The sequence below is a fragment of the Cicer arietinum genome, chromosome 1, assembly GCF_000331145.2.
Source record: "Cicer arietinum cultivar CDC Frontier isolate Library 1 chromosome 1, Cicar.CDCFrontier_v2.0, whole genome shotgun sequence".
Classification (NCBI taxonomy): Eukaryota; Viridiplantae; Streptophyta; class Magnoliopsida; order Fabales; family Fabaceae; genus Cicer; species Cicer arietinum.
This window is the reverse complement of record NC_021160.2, coordinates 6,077,874-6,094,664: the sequence shown is the minus strand read 5'-3', so window position 1 is coordinate 6,094,664 and position 16,791 is coordinate 6,077,874. Positions and strand designations below refer to the sequence as shown.

Sequence of the window (16,791 nt, the reverse complement as noted above, 5' to 3'; positions counted from 1 at the left end):
AAAGAGTGAACAATGTTGCATTGTTTGGGGATTTACGTTGGATACTGTTCAATGGCGGTTTAGCAGTTAAACGATGAGAGAATTTTTTTTTCTTTTTTTGTTTCTTATTAAGCGGAAATGAAAATTTTTAATTAAAGATGTTTCATATCTTAGAGATTGAACTTCAGAAAATTTTACTCGTAGATACTTCATTTTAGAGATTAATTCACTCTAAATGAATTCTTCTCCTCTAAAGTAAATAATTTATTTTAAAAAATAAAATAAATAATATTTATCATTTAATAATAAATCAATAATAAAATATTACAAATACATCATAACCAATCATATATTTAATATAACAAAATCCTTTAATTTTTTTATTTTATATTTTATTTACTTTTGAAAATGTAAATACAAGATAGATTTTTTTTTCCTTATAGTAGCTAACACCTCTAAATTAAAATGTGCTCTAAACACTAGACTCGACCCAACCTTTTCCCATACTTAAAAGTTTGCCAGCTAGACACTAAAAATGGAGCTACCATAAATTATGAAAAATACACAAAACATAAAATTCAATAGATTTTTACAGACAAGAACAGTACATCTGTGCGCTGATTCGGCGCTGATTCCGTACACAACATACTTCAGCATATGGTTAAATTAGCATTTGGCAGTTTATATGCATAATTAAGGGTTTGGTTAATGGGTGTTGTACTGATAATAGTAATTTTTTCTATTGCTATTTGCTAGTACTCAATAAACGATAATTACATCAAGTAGTGGGCTATACCATTTCCAGCCCTGGCAGATACTATTATCAGATTCAGTATCATGTGATGAGTGTCAGTGAGTTAAGGTAAAATTGTACTACCACGTCACTAAATCTATACGATTATGATTATGGTTGATATTACGGTTGGTTATTGGTTTCTACAAATCACATATTACGGTGAATTATTGTACTCCCTCCGCTTTATAAATTTAATCTTGTTTAAAGTTTACCTAAAAGAATAATAATAAAATATATTAATTATTTTATTAAACTATTCACTTTAATTATTTATAATTTTTTATTATTATCAATACAAAATATAATAATATTTTTTTAAATTATGTATATTAATAACTGAAGAATAGTATAGAAAAAATAATTAAAATTAAATTAAAAATTTTAACTATCATTTATTTTCAGAAGGATTTTTTTAGTTAGACTGACATACTGTAAAACAAATAGAATAAAATTTTTAATTTTTAATTTTTTAATTGTACTAATTATATATCTGTAATCATCTTACATGATTCTTAATCAACAAATCATAAAAGCACTTATATAAATATTAAATTAAAAAATATAATATTAATTATAAATAAATATAATTTTACGATTACTTTTTAATTTAATTAATAAAATTCAATATTTTGAGACGAAGTTAGTAAAAATTGAAAGGTATGATACCATGAGAATCTTGTTAAGAGTGATTTGTAAATATATCAGCATCCTCTAAATTTTGAGGTCAGCTCATACAAGCCTCAAGAACAATTTATGTAAACTGTTTTTTTCATAAAAATAGAAAATAAAAAGAAAATGAATGCACGATATGATAAAGTTAAGTGTTAATGAAATTTAAGGTATTTTGTGAGTAGGTTTTAGTAAGGAAAAATTGAAATAGACAATAGAGAGGTTGGACAAGTAGCGAAATGAAAAGGCAAGAAAGGAAGTAGGACGGTGCATGATGAGGGACCCATAATGAATGGATATCATTACCGTCCAAAAGAAAATGTGGACCCACTTGAGAAAAAAATAGGAAATAAAAAACAAGAAAAGAAAAAGAGGTTAATTGCGTGGACAACTTTTGGTTCCCTGAATGGGTCTATTTGTGTTTAAGCATAGCATTGGGAACCCCTCCTTTTGCAAAAGATGAAAATATCCACATGGTCCCACATGCTTATGCTTTCCACGTCGTACACTCGTGACACTGCCCCTATTCCACATCACACCATTATTATATGTCAAAATTATGTTTTACTAATGCACTTAATTATGTCAAAATCGTCTTCATAAAACCTGCTTATCAAATTTCTATTATTTACCAACGAGGTAGGGTGTAGTAGGAATACACTCATTTGTTTTAAATTTCTATCGAAAAAGTCCTTTATATTTAATATTCGATTTATTTTAAATAAGGTTACTTCCAATAAAAGAAATTTATAAAAATAATAATTCCATAACTTATAACAGCTGTGAGTCCATTTACTATTTAAATGGAGATATCATGTATTTTATTATTTTGTACAATTATCATTTTGTCATAACTTTAAGATTCATTCCATCGACAACTCAAGTATTGAATTTTATAAATAATTCTACATTAAATAATTAAAATATAATATTTTTAATATCAATAATTTAAATACTCTTATGTAATAATTTTATACTATTAAATATAAATGAAATTATATTTTTGATTATATTTTATGAATAGTATGAAATAATTGAATTTCTTGTTTTTGTTAATATCTCGATAGATCTCTACACTTTATTGGTGATTATATAAGAAGATTGTTTATGAGATCGTTTCGAATTCTAACAATCAATTCATCACTAAAAAAAGAGAATAATTCTCTGACGCTTTTTTCTTCTCATAGACATCTATAAATTCAAAATACACATTATTATTTGTATTATGCCCATTTATATATTATGATTTGTATCTATCAATACTTTGTTGAAATTTCATCATCAAGGCCTAATCTCATGTGCACAACCAATGTAATATGTCATCACTAAACCCTAGTCCCAACGGAGGTAGGTGAAAACCAAGGCAAAGAAATACAAAGATTTTGTCCCTCGCGTCGTTACATTTTCAATATGTTGTTCTAGCAACAACATAAGGTTGATCTTTCATACCATTCAATTTCATAATTACTTTAGTAAAGAGTATTTGCAATTGCAATACCACCTCCTCCACGACACAAGCAATACTCAGTTGTCAATATCTTTAGCCAAAACCTTCTCGATTCACTTCGGATAAAATACCATTAGTAAAATAAAATGACTTCATTTAAAAGCACAATAATTTTTTATTGTTTTTATCTATAAAAACTAATCTCTTGATTTAAATATAACAAAAGGGTTGCTCTTGGATTTTATTTTTAATTACAAGTCATGTATTATCGTGTTTTTTTAATTAAAAAAATTTAGAAAAAAAGTTAATATCTCATATATAAAAGACTTTTAAATTTACTCAAACTAACAAAAAGTTTACATTTATATCCTGCTCTAATAATACTGAAAGCGATTTGATCATGTCACGAATCACGCTGCTAAATTAGCCTTTGTCCTTTATTTGTATCCATTTCAAAACCGTCCACGTCTTATTGTTCCTTTGGTATTAGACACTATCATGTTGGCTATGAAAATATTTAAAAATAAAAAACATTATCATGGATCTTCATGATTATGATCAGCGATCTATATATATTGTTTTTTGTTATCGTAAAAAAGGAAAATAATTCTAGTGTCTAAAAAAATATAATACTAATTGCTAATGATAATATAATTTAATTTGCATGTATTGACGATATACCATATTCTATATTATTAATATATTATAGCTATTTATATTCATTATTTTAAAAAATAATTATTATATAAATTAAATATTTTTAAATATCAAATAATTGTAATTTACTATAGTCAATAACCAAAAAGTTGTTTAAACCAACAACAACAATAATCTATCCCTATTACTATTTGGAACGTAAGCTAAAGTTTCTCCTTCTCTAGTTGAATGTCATTTTTTCTAATTGAGTTGAATGTCAAATTTATATATATTAATTTTTTTTAGTTTTATTGTTATTTTTTTAATTTATATAACAAATAAAAATTTATAAAATAAATTTATTTATTTTTAAATTCGCTCTATAAATTTCTATTCATTACATAAATATGACACCGTAATAGTTAGACTCTCAATGGTAGATATTGTGATCATAATCACAATCACAATGTTAAGGTATAAGGTAGTACTAACTTTGACACAAAATAAATAAGAATTACTGTATATTGTGTAATCCAACCGAATATTTGGTTGATAATGACAATTTCTTCATAATTTGTTTTGATTACTCATTTATTAAGTCATTTGGTTCGTAGTTTAAAAATCAGCTTCTATTCAAAGAGCAATTATGATTTTAGTTGAATTTTAGAATTTATTATTTATTTATTAAGTAAATAATTGAATTTAAGTGATTATTAAATTTTATTTAAAAAAAAATTATTTGTTAAAATACACGTTTGAATTTTGACTATAACAATTTTTAAGAATAATAAGAATTCTAATTGAGTGTATCTAATTAATGATATATTTAAGAATAATAAGAATTCTAATTGATCATCGTCATTCTATATACAGATTATGGTTCATTAATCCATAAATTTAAATATTTCTAATATATTGGATAAATTGACATATATATCATAGATCCTAATTTACATGCATGCTTATATGAATGCTTATATGTTATTTGCCTTCTATATTAAAATAATTAAGTTTAGTGTTTCATGAACAATATTTAGAGACTATTTAAGATTGCTATCAATAAACTATTAAAATAATAACTTAGAGAATTTATAATATTTTTTATAAATATATATTGTAGATATAAGATTGTTTATATACATGCTCATATTTTTATTTGATTTATATACTATAATTATATATTTATGAAGTTTGAGTATTTAGCATGTTTTATATTAGAAATTAATTCCATTTATAAATTATTATTTTCAAAGCTTGAACTATGATGGTCCACTTTAAAATTCAGTTAGATGAGATGTTACTAAAGAATTTAGAACATGTTAAGAAATTTTACCACAAAGACAAAGCATGGGATCTGTAAAGCGACAATAGTTTAGGTGAAAAGTTGAGGGGCGGTGGAGAGTGATCATCACTAATCAGACAGCACAGCTTCAGCAAAAAGGACCGCTTAATTTAAATTGGAGACGTTAACCTTAACAATCAACCAATAGAAGGATGCCACGTGGCTGATGACTAGGACAACACCTTTGAATGGTTCCATGCATGTCTGGCTGTCTAAAAAATTAACCATTAAGGGCGTGATTCCGTGATCGAACATGTTATGCTCAGCTTTCCAACCAGGTGACTCAATCATTCCAACGATGATAATGTGGGCCCCTTCACTCATCCATAGATTCCTTCCCATGCATCATCATCATCTTCGTATATTCTATTCCCTTTTTTCTCCTTTTAACCTCATCATATTTTTCTCCGAGTAAATTAACCAACATTTTATCATTCAATATATAAGATCACATCATTTTTTGTTTCTTAATTCTATTCAAAATTTAAATTAATCTTTAAATAATAAAAATACAATGTTTTTATTTTTAAGTTAAATATTATTTTTATAAATTTTTATAATAATAAATTACTTTCTCCATATTAAAATATAAATAAAATTAGTAACATAAAATTAATTTATATAACTAAAAATTTATACTCAATATATGTATATCTTTTTATTCATTTTTACTTATATTTAAAAAGGAATATTTTTTATAGACTACTAAATTAAATTAAAATTTTAATTTATTCATGAACTAAAATAATAATGTCTTATAGAGACTAAATTAGTGGTTTGTACTTAAAAAAAAAGTTTAGTGGTTTGGTCTATTTTTGTGATGTTATTATTGTTAATTAAAGAGTGCATATAATTAGAATATAATAATGGTTCCAGCGTGTAAACACGTAGTTTTGGGATGAAAATCGGGCACGCCGAGTCACATCTCCATCGTGTCACTAAAACTAGAAATTGCTGCTGTGGTCAATCGCAGTTTGGTTTGAGATAGCGATTTCTGACTTGTCGTTTTGAAATTTGCTGCCTCTCTTTGTTACTACTTACTAGAGACCAACAAAGTGGCTAAGTACATGCTGATTAGGGGATTAGATTTTTGGATAGATATTCACACCTTTCAATCAATATCAAACTATTTAAATTTAAAAATAAATTTTAATTTAATTGAATTATAATTTTGATCTATTTATTTTAATTAAATTACGAAAATAGTTTTTTATTTTATTTTATTTTACATTAATTTTGGTCTTTAAACAAAATTTTAGTCTACAATTTGATCAAGTGTCATTTTTTTTTGCGTTTATTTAAATCATATCATGTTTTAAGATCTTGTGGTGCAACAATTGTACCTAAGATCTATAATCATAAATAATGTGGTGTGACTTAAAAAAATGACGCTTCATCAAAATTTGGATGTGTTTGAGGGAATCAAAACTAAGGAGAAATTAAATGGGAAGATTATTTTCGTAATTCAGCTAAATAGGAGGATCAAAACTACAATTAAGTTTTTTAATTTCTATGTAACAAAAATTTTAATATTAAAGTTTAAATAAAATCTATCTTAAAATTTTAAGCGTTTCATCTTGATCAAACAATTGAGATAATGGAAGAATCATCGTAGAATTGTAATCGCATATAATTCATATTCATGGTTGATACTTGTCTCTTAAATATAAAATCTTATGAAGTTTTTTATTCTTTTTACTAGATTATTTTAAATTTTAATTGTTTATTTCTTTATTAAAATACTTTTAGTTTACAGAATAGTTTTTTCTAATAGAAAATACTTTTTTATAAGCAATATAATTACTATAAAGGGTAGTAAATATAAAAAATAATATTAGTTTAAATTTAATACTACTACTATTTGTTTTAATTCTTATGATTTAGCCAATACATCTTATATTTAAGGATAAGAAAAACGTTGAATGATAAAAATAAAATAAAAAATATCGAAAAACACACGAAGGTTTTGAGTCATTTTTTTAATTAATTTTTTCATATTTTTCACTGAATATAAAGATGACTCTTTAATGGATTTCTAATAAATTGACAATTCATTATTTTTATATTTCTTTGAATATTTGTTTCATACTAACTAATATAACCCTCAGAATAAATATATAAATATGTACGTAGGTTTTGTAAATAAATTGTAACTTACTTTTTATCATTTCATACAATTGCACCAGACTACCATTCCAATTCCATCATTGTTAGCTCTTCTATATATATCTCTTAACACGAAACCTAAATCATGTGATCTCAAACTATCTGTAGATCCCACTTTGGTGGCTTCCACAATGTCCAACTCGACTTTTAGACCTTTTAGAATTTCACTTATGATTACGGGCCCAACTTATAATTTGACTCTCACGTTGGCAATACCACTTTGCCCTACATCTTTATATATTATTTAGAGCAAGAAGGAGCAAGTCCAAGCCAACATTTCTATAAATATCTTCCACCAACTCTACTTGTTGAAATTTTTGTTATACATTATTTATTCATAATCGCAAATTCTGTATGTCCATACTCATATAATCAACAACGAAATAATCATCGTACTCAACTTAATTTTAGATTATTAGATATGATAAATTTTAGATCAATTTTCCTTAATAATTCAACTTGATGAGTGATAACATATTTATTGTAGCAACTTATCATAAGCGACAACAATAGTTTGTGTAGAGGTGTTAAATCATAAATGGGTTGTCCCATCCCGCTTTAGTCCAACGAACGCGATTATAAAAATGAGTCAGATCATTGGTAGATTATTCTTCTCCTCTTTGTATATTTTTTCAAAAGCTCTCAATTTTTGTCTAGGTTAACAAGTCTAGATGTGTATTAAAACATGAGACGAAGAATAAACCACTCAGATCATATACGATTAACCTATTTGTAACTAAAATGCAAAATTTCTAGACTAGTCCAACCACTATATGTTATGTGGATTAATGGGGCAAGCTGGCCAATTTATTTCTTTGTTTTTGTTTTAGATACTCTTCATTTTCTATATCACTTTGATATATTAATATTTCACAATCATTAAAATGTGATTGAATGCATGTGTTGTGTGTGCGTATATTAATATTTCACAATTATTAAAATGTGATTGAATGCATGTGCTGTGTGTGTGTGATTTTATTAGCAATGAATATCAATTAAATTGAAATTTTTGTATTCAAATGAACCAAATTTATAATTAGTAATTCATAAACTTTAGCTAAATGTATTTCTTTTTATTCAATTGACATATTTAAATATAATTTTATTGATAATTTTTAAAATTAGATAATAATAATTAGAACTTTTATTAAAATTATATTTTCAAAAATCACACGGAGATTTTGGAATTCAACTGGCCAAAATCCCAATGGATCAGCTAAATGCAATCTAATTTTTAAATGGAGTAATTGAATTGGAAAAAAATGATCCAATTATTTTTAAATTAATTTTTTTACAGTTTAATTTAAACTAAAATATAGATTATGGGACGACTCATTTTGACAACCTTAACATTGTAGCTCCTCTAATAATAAATCACTATATATAGATTTTCTATGAGACCTTAGTCCTTGATCAAATGAAGAAAAGGATGAGCGAATAATCCTTCCTTAGCATATTAATCTAATCTATTAGATTCACACTATCCCTAATGAGTTAAAGTTCGTGTCTACTCATTAAATCCATTTGTATCAAGTTCATGCGTATTCCAATGGATTAACTTAATTTTTACCAAAAGAATGAAATACTACTTAATGTTATATTACTAAAATAATTATTGAAAGTTTAATTTTTCACTAATCTTCCATTTAGGCTTCATATTACTCCTAAACAATTGTACTATGTTATATATGGCGGTTAATAATGCAAGTGGTGACAGTTGCAACAGTTGCAACAGTCGCAATGATTTGCTAACAACAGTTCATTTTCCACTATGGATTGAATTGTCCATCGTCTAATTCCCGATAGTTTTACCAACGGATCTTAACATTTGCGAGAGTCACAAACTGAAACCATTTTAGTTTTAGTGGAAATTTTAATGTTCAACTTTCAAGAGTTCAAATATAATGTTCAGAATATTTTAAATTTCAACTTTACAATATTTTTAAAATATTAGTTAGTGAAAGAATATTCTGAATTTCTACCGACTAAAATTCATAATATTATAAAATTGAAATTTAGAATATTCTGAATTTCTACTAATTAAAATTCAGAATATTGTAAAATTGAAATTCAGAATTTCTACTAATTAAATTTACTGTTGAAAGTTGAACATTAAAATTGTCACTAACTAAAATATTCTTAAAATGTTTAGAATATTTTAAATATTGTAAATTTGAACATTAAAATATTCGCAACTATTCTGAAATTCAATACCAATGTCAATTGTAACAGCCATTAACCTTAAATTTTTGTTTCTGATTTGACTTTAAATTTGTCACATAATTTTGGGTAATTGAATTTTTAAGACAAAACTAAAATAAATTATTCATTAATAATACGAATTAACACAAAGTGATTCAAATAAACTAATAAAAAACTTATAAATTGCTCGATTTTAAATATTAAATACAAAAGATATTTATAGGTACAATTAAAAAAATTAGTTTTACTTCTTGCAAGACATTCCTAATTAATACATCTAAATATTTTCTACACTTTTCTATATTTAATTAATATAATTTTAAATTTTTCAATAAATATTACGACTTATCTAAATAATTTTAAATTATTCTAAATTTTAAATTATAATTAAAAAATTGAATGTAAATCAAAGACAGTCATGAAATAAAATATGACTTATAACTATAGTTCCTTTCGAAAGTCAAGACCAAGACTACTTTACTCGATGGGAGACAAGCTTTAATTTGGAAAACGACCACTTGGAAAACATCGTTTTCATTTTGATCCTTCTTTTTGGAAATTTCTTATATTATTTTTCGATAATGCAATATTTGGCTGTTCATTTTGTGTCCCAAATTAGCAACAAACAGGTCCCTTTGTGAAAGTTGGGAATGAGGTGGTATTGATGTTTGTTAAAATTTCAACTAACAAGTGAATGATCCTGATTCTCATAAAGTCGTTAGCATTTGCCTTATTATATATATACTATGCTTTAAGAACCTCATTTTTAACCGTTTCGAATAATTGGATCCAAGACAACTATGTTCTTTTCCTTTTGGCTGGTTTTGGTTACATAAAATTGCCAGCTGCCATTTCATATTATTGGAATCGACTTAATCACTTTTTTCTAAAGACAAGCCCAAGTTTGAGACACTTAGCATTTTAGCCCATTCCTGACTTTTTCGTGTGTATATATGCATTTAACTCTTTTTCTTTCTTCTTTTCTAAAGAGAATCCCAAGTTTGAGACAAAGGAACGTGATTAACTTGTCTACATCCTTAAATTCTTAGTAGACTAATATCACAATGAGTGTTGGTCTAGTTGATAGAATTTTGACTCATACCTTACAAGAAGTTGTGTTTAAAGTCTTAGAGCTTGTTATGTGCTTAGTGAGTTTTTAGCTGTGTGAATAAATTAAGTTATATTAAACTTTGCTATTATTAAGTCTCATTTACTTCAAAATATTTAATTTTTTCAAATTTATGATTTGCTATTTAAATGTTTCGCTATTTTTTTTTTCTGAAAATCAATTATATTTAAATGTTAAATGATTTAAATTTTTATAAATAGACTAATGATTTAATATATTAATGAGATTGAATTATATTTTGAGATCAAACAAGACTATTTAAAAAATTTAATTTTATAATTTTTATTCAAATATATTATAAAGGAGTATACTAACCCTATACAAAAATTGAGTCAAATATGACTTTGAATGCACGTTACAAGATTGAAAAACCAATCGATAATGCTATAACATAAATTCTCTACCTTAAATGCAACAAGCCAACTCCATGATATTGACTTAAGATGATTTAGTAGTCTCAATCCATCAGCAACTTCTCCTTTAGGGATAATTTTTTTTTAAAGACCACAGTTAAGAATTAATTTGTTATATTAGTATTTTTTTTTCTTTCATCAAAATTTCAATCGAAATTTTCCACTTCTTTGACTCACTTTTTTTTTAAAAAAAAAAAATTCAAATTGAGTCCACTTTGTAGGAAATGATTTACACAATCCTAGCTAACAGAATCTTGTGCACCAATTCAATAAAAAACATCAACTCAAACTCTACCAGAAATACAGCAATCAACAAAGAGATTAGAAAATAGATCTATTTTTTTCAAATATTATCTTATAATAATAATAATTTAAATATGTCCAAAATTTGGGTATGTAAATATGTTTAAATTTTAAAAACAATTTTAGAAAATTTAGATTTAAAACAAAGTAAATTTTTTAAAATAATAACAATAATACTAATAATGATAAAACTATTATTTATATTTACTTAAAAATGTTGATTTGGTAGTGGTAGATCTATAAGATTTTTCTAGTGATATATAACTGGGTTTTGTACCGTGCACCCCCCACTTATACCTCCCACCCCCTCATTATCAAGAAAAATACTAGATTGCCCCTAATATTATTAGCAAAAATCCTGAAAAAGTTTTTTTTTTTCCATCCATTTTATTCGAAAGCTTGATTTGTCCGAATCACATTTGCAAACATTCGAACCTTTGAAACTTTCGAAATCTAAAAGTAAGATAAACTTCGAAACTTTGAAATTTTCGAAATATTAATTTTCTAAATTTCGAAAGTTTTCATGAACATGAAACTTTTGAAATGCAGAAAGTTTCAGAACTTTCTAACAATCTTAAAGTTTCGGAACTTTCTAACAATCTGAAAGTTTCGAAATATAAAATTCAGAAACATAAAGTTTTTCAGTTTCGAAACTTTGATATTTATGGAAAGTTCCAAAATGCATTTTTATTAGTAATAAATTAATAATAATAAATAGTAATAAATTTATAATAATAAATTTATAGTAATAAATAGTAATATATTTATAGTAATAAATTAATAGTATTAAATTTGATATCTAATTTCGGAAGTTTCAAATCCATCAAAATTTTCGAAAGTTTCATATGATTTGGAAAATAGCATTTCGAAACTTTCAGATTTTCTAAAAGTTAATTGAAAATTTCGAAAGTTTGGAATTTTTTGAAACTTTCGAAACTGACTTACTTCAAATGTTTGAAATTTTCGAAAGATATGTGTTTCGGAAGTTTCACATTTATCCAAACTTTCGAAATTTTCTAGAAATTTGTATTTCAGAACTTTCAGATTCAACGAAAGTTCCGAATCATATGTGTTTCGAAAGTTTCAAATTCTTTCAAACTTTTGAAACTTTCTGAAAATATTAACTTCGGAACTTTCATATTCATCGAAAGTTTTGAAATTGATAATTATTTCTGTAAAATTATATTTCGAAAGTTTCTAATTTAACAAAAGTTCTGAATAGATCACAAAACTCACTTTTAATTATTTTGAAAGTTTGAAACTTTCGAATATTAAGAATTTTTTTGTAAGTTTCGAAAGTGGGGATGAGAAAAGAGAACAATAAAATAAAAAGGGTAAAATGGGCATTAGAAAAGAATGAAGAGGTGGGAGGTAAAAATAGAGGGGTGCACACTACAGTTCTCTATATAACTTTACCTTTGGAGCTAAGTTGAATTGTAAAAGTCTCGATATTGTCTATTTTAAACAAAAGTTAAGTCATCATCATTTGTTGACCTCATTTATTCCTTATGATCCTAAAGCTTAACTCACGAGATTTTTAACATGAAAAATAATAGATTAATCTAATGGAAACATGATTGGTGGAGTCTAGCGCATGTGGTTGATGTACAAGATCCATGAGAGTCATAAATTCTAAAATATCGAATTCAATATTTTTAGTGGCAGATTTTAAATTACAATATTTGTAAATTCTTAAAATTAGTTGGAATTTAGGTTGAAAAATTTATTTTATTTCATAATTATAGTAGTTGTTTTTGTAATTTTTTATAAATGACTCCTTTATGTGTTTTAATAATAGACATCTAGATTATAATTTTGTCTATAAAAATTGATAAAGATTTTGGAGGTCCTATTCTAATATAAAGAATTGAGCCTAATAAAAAAAATGTAATTTTAATAATTAAAAAAATTGATAAAATAAATTTTAGTCCTAGACATACTAATCTACATGATCCATGTCATTTGATTATATTAATTCATGTAACAAAAAAATATGCACATATTAGACTCAAACATACATACATCTCTACAACAATGACCCAACAACTACAATTCAACTCATAAAATATACAAATTATAGAACTCAAAATTGTAACAAATACACCACAATATCTATATCAGTTAACATATTTATTAACACATATCACGTCTAGTCAAAATTCGTCACAACCCGATTAACATATATTAAACTACAAAATCTACGATTATCCTATAGACTTATATAACTTGATTTTCATAACCTTATCATATTTAATAATTATTCATTTTTTCAAAAAAATTTAATACAAATATTTTTTTCTTATAAGTTTTAACTAATTTCATACATTGAAATTCATGTGTAATATGTCAAATCACATTCCTACCTTCGAACTACCGTATTATAAATATAAAAATTTAGATGGCCGAATGGAAATGGTCCACATGAGTTAGAGATCGGATTAATTTTTTAAAACAAATTATAACTCAAATATCTATTATAAATAAAATAAAATTAATATTTTTTATATAATAGTTGATGACTCTGGGGTGGTCGTGACCTATGTTCCAACTAAACTTAGCCACTTATATTTCTAATTTCTAATGATAACAAAATCTAATATTAATAGGAAAAAATATGTAATTTAATTATTCAGTCTTATTAAATAGATTAATTCCAAAAGATATTAATTATAACATAAAATAAAATCATATATTTCTTGTTTGAAATCTTGGATAACAGCATAGGACTTGGCAAGGAGATACCTATCTTTGAAGTTGAATCATGAATTGCTTTTATCCTTTTTATATCTCTTCAACCTTGCCTTAAAATAAGATTAAAGCATATGTCTCCATCTTCTATATAATACTTTGTCTCTTATTTACAATATTGAACTTTATATTTTATATTTTTAGAAATTGTTCCCATCTTCAATGACTCTCTTTTCTACCACTGGTCCAATAAAATTTAACAATAAAATAATGTCATTTTCTGCACTACCCTTTACTATTACCAAAAACAATTGTTACAATATTTCCCTTCCTAGAAATTTTGATATACATGGCAATTCTCTTTCTTCTTCATTTTCATGTCAAAACTCAATTCATGGAAATTTATATTCTTTAAAGAAGAGAGGCTTATCCTTGAATGCATTTGATGCTAAAAACTCAGAACCAATTGAAGAAGATAATGATAAGGCATTAGATGCAGTTATGAAACTTTACTCTGCCTTCAAGAATAAAAACACACAAGAATTGTCTGAAATACTTGCTGATGAATGCAAATGTGTGTGCAAGTTCCTTTCATTCTTTCAAGCCTTCCAAGGAAAAACGGTATCTCATCTATTCATTAGATTAACAACGTTTATCTAATTGGTTTATTTATAGCTTTTCACAACAGATTTTTGAATTCTCATTAAATTTTGTTCTAGATGATTCATCAATTTACCTTGAGGTTTATGTTTTAGAACACCTTGATCTAAATTGAAAAAAAGAGCTAAATTGAAATTAGAAATTAAGATAAAGGACCACCAAATATTTCCTATTATCTTAAATATTTCAAATATCCAAAATCATATGAATCAAGGCTTAAATTAAAAAAAAAAATACTATCATATAATATTCTATACGTACCTTAAGTGATTGTAGTTCACATAGAAGGTTGGACCTTCTGCTAATATGATGGTATGAAAATTTCATTGTAAATCTTTAATAAAGTTAGTGGTTTTATCTCACATTTTATGGAATTTTTTTTCTTTTAATATAGTATTTTCTATATACATATATATATATATATATATATATATATATATATATATATATAATTAAATTATATACACGTTTAGTAATTTTTAGATTATTAATTAATTATAACCATCGATTGATAGATAATATTTGATTTTAATCATAACTTCTTCAAATAATATGTCTAAATTGAATAATAATAATAAATAAAAAAATGCTAATATGACACTGTCAAGTTAAGATATATCGAATTAAGATAAATGACGAAAGTAATTTTGCAAAAGTCTTAAATATTTCAAATATCCATAAATGGTGATCCAAAATAGTATTGAACCAAGTCTTAAGAAGGAAAACACAGTCATAACTCATAATTCTATATTTGGTTGCAGCAAGTGTTGGAATTCTTCTCTCATTTGATAAGTTTATTTGGTGACAATATTCAAATTGTGGTGAAACCCACTTTGCATGATGGCATGAATGTTGGGGTCCATTGGAAATTTGGTAAACAATAATCCTAATCTCTCCTCTCACATAATCAAGTTACTTAAACCCAAGATTATCCTTAATATTAAGATTTCTTGCTTGCAGAGTGGAACAATATACACGTTCCTTTAGGAAAAGGTTTCAGCTTCCACATTTGCCAAACTTACCGTGGAAAGGCAGTTATAAAGTTAGTTTCATTTTCAGTTAAATAAATTAGAGTGAGACAGGGGACATTAAGACATTTAATTTTTCAACTAAGATTACTTATAGTTGATGATTAATATTTTTTTTTTGTTTGTCTAATTCAGGAATATTGAGATGTTTATGGAGCCATTGCTCTACTTGGAACCCTTCAAAATGGTATGCAACCATGTTTTTTTACATTAATAATGGTATAAAATTCAACATCCTTCCATAATAACGTCCTTTTTATAACGTCATTTTGCAATTTTTAAATTGGTAGATAAGGTATTTAATGTTTTATTTTGTGTATAGATTTTTTACAATGAATTTAATTTATATATATCATGTGTATACATAATTTTTATGATGATAATCGATTACAATAATTAGATCATTAAAAATATTTAATTTTCATTATAGTTATATATAAAATCATGTTAATGAATAGTTGTAATACGTTGATTATGTAAAAAAATTATATTTATTTTAATAAATAGTGAATGATAATTAACCTCTTTTAAAATACCATTTTGATATGGACGTGGCTAATTCTAACTTCTCATGCTTCAAAACACTTAAATAATGTTAATTATGAAAATAATAAACTTAACTAATAATAATAATTTAAATTTTCTGTAAAACAAACTAAGACAAAATAAAATTTATATTGAAGGACAATTTTTTGTAAGTAAAAGGGGTTAAATTATGCTAATATATGCAAGTGTCTCAAATTGAATTATTTTGCTCTGTTTTTTATGATGCAGCAAATAATTGCAAGCCTTTCAGAGATCGTGAAGATAATCTCATTTACGGGGTTATCTGGAAATAACTCGGAAAAGGCAAAAAGAATTTTAGGCACTGTGTTTGCTGTGTTAACTCTGGTTGCCTTGTTATTATTCTTTATGAAACTAGCTTTATAGAAAACCTTGTTGTAGCAGTAATAATTTCCGTTGTAAATAATGTTATGGTCAGTTAGTTTATATTTATTTGCGTAAAAAAAAAATAGTTTACATTTAGAGAGATGAATATATAGAAATAATTAAATTGACTTTAAAGGATCACACATATTCTACTGTTAATTAAGATTAAACTACTAATCTAGACTAAACGTTGTAAATTTAATTCAAAATATTAAAATAAAATGTGAATTATCTAATCTTTAATTGAAGGGTGAGGTTTGCTTCATCAATTCGATAAATGGGAAAAGATAAAGTACCGTGAACATAAATTTGTCTATCCGATAATATAATAAAATTTATTAAATAAAATATTAGTTTAATTGCAGTTTTGATCCTCCTATTTTAGCTCAATCCCGAAAGTAAT

General features: G+C 25.2%; 1 protein-coding gene across 1 annotated transcript; it reads left to right on the top strand.

Moving 5' to 3' along the window:
* The first annotated feature begins 13,939 nt into the window (after positions 1–13,939).
* Positions 13,940–16,531, top strand: LOC101494091 (uncharacterized). The gene is made up of 5 exons (XM_004486163.4): positions 13,940–14,391; positions 15,192–15,303; positions 15,391–15,472; positions 15,594–15,645; positions 16,233–16,531. The coding sequence occupies exons 1-5, from the start codon at positions 13,993–13,995 to the stop codon at positions 16,386–16,388; spliced, it is 801 nt and encodes a 266-aa protein (XP_004486220.1). The 5' UTR covers positions 13,940–13,992; the 3' UTR covers positions 16,389–16,531.
* Positions 16,532–16,791: the final 260 nt, after the last annotated feature.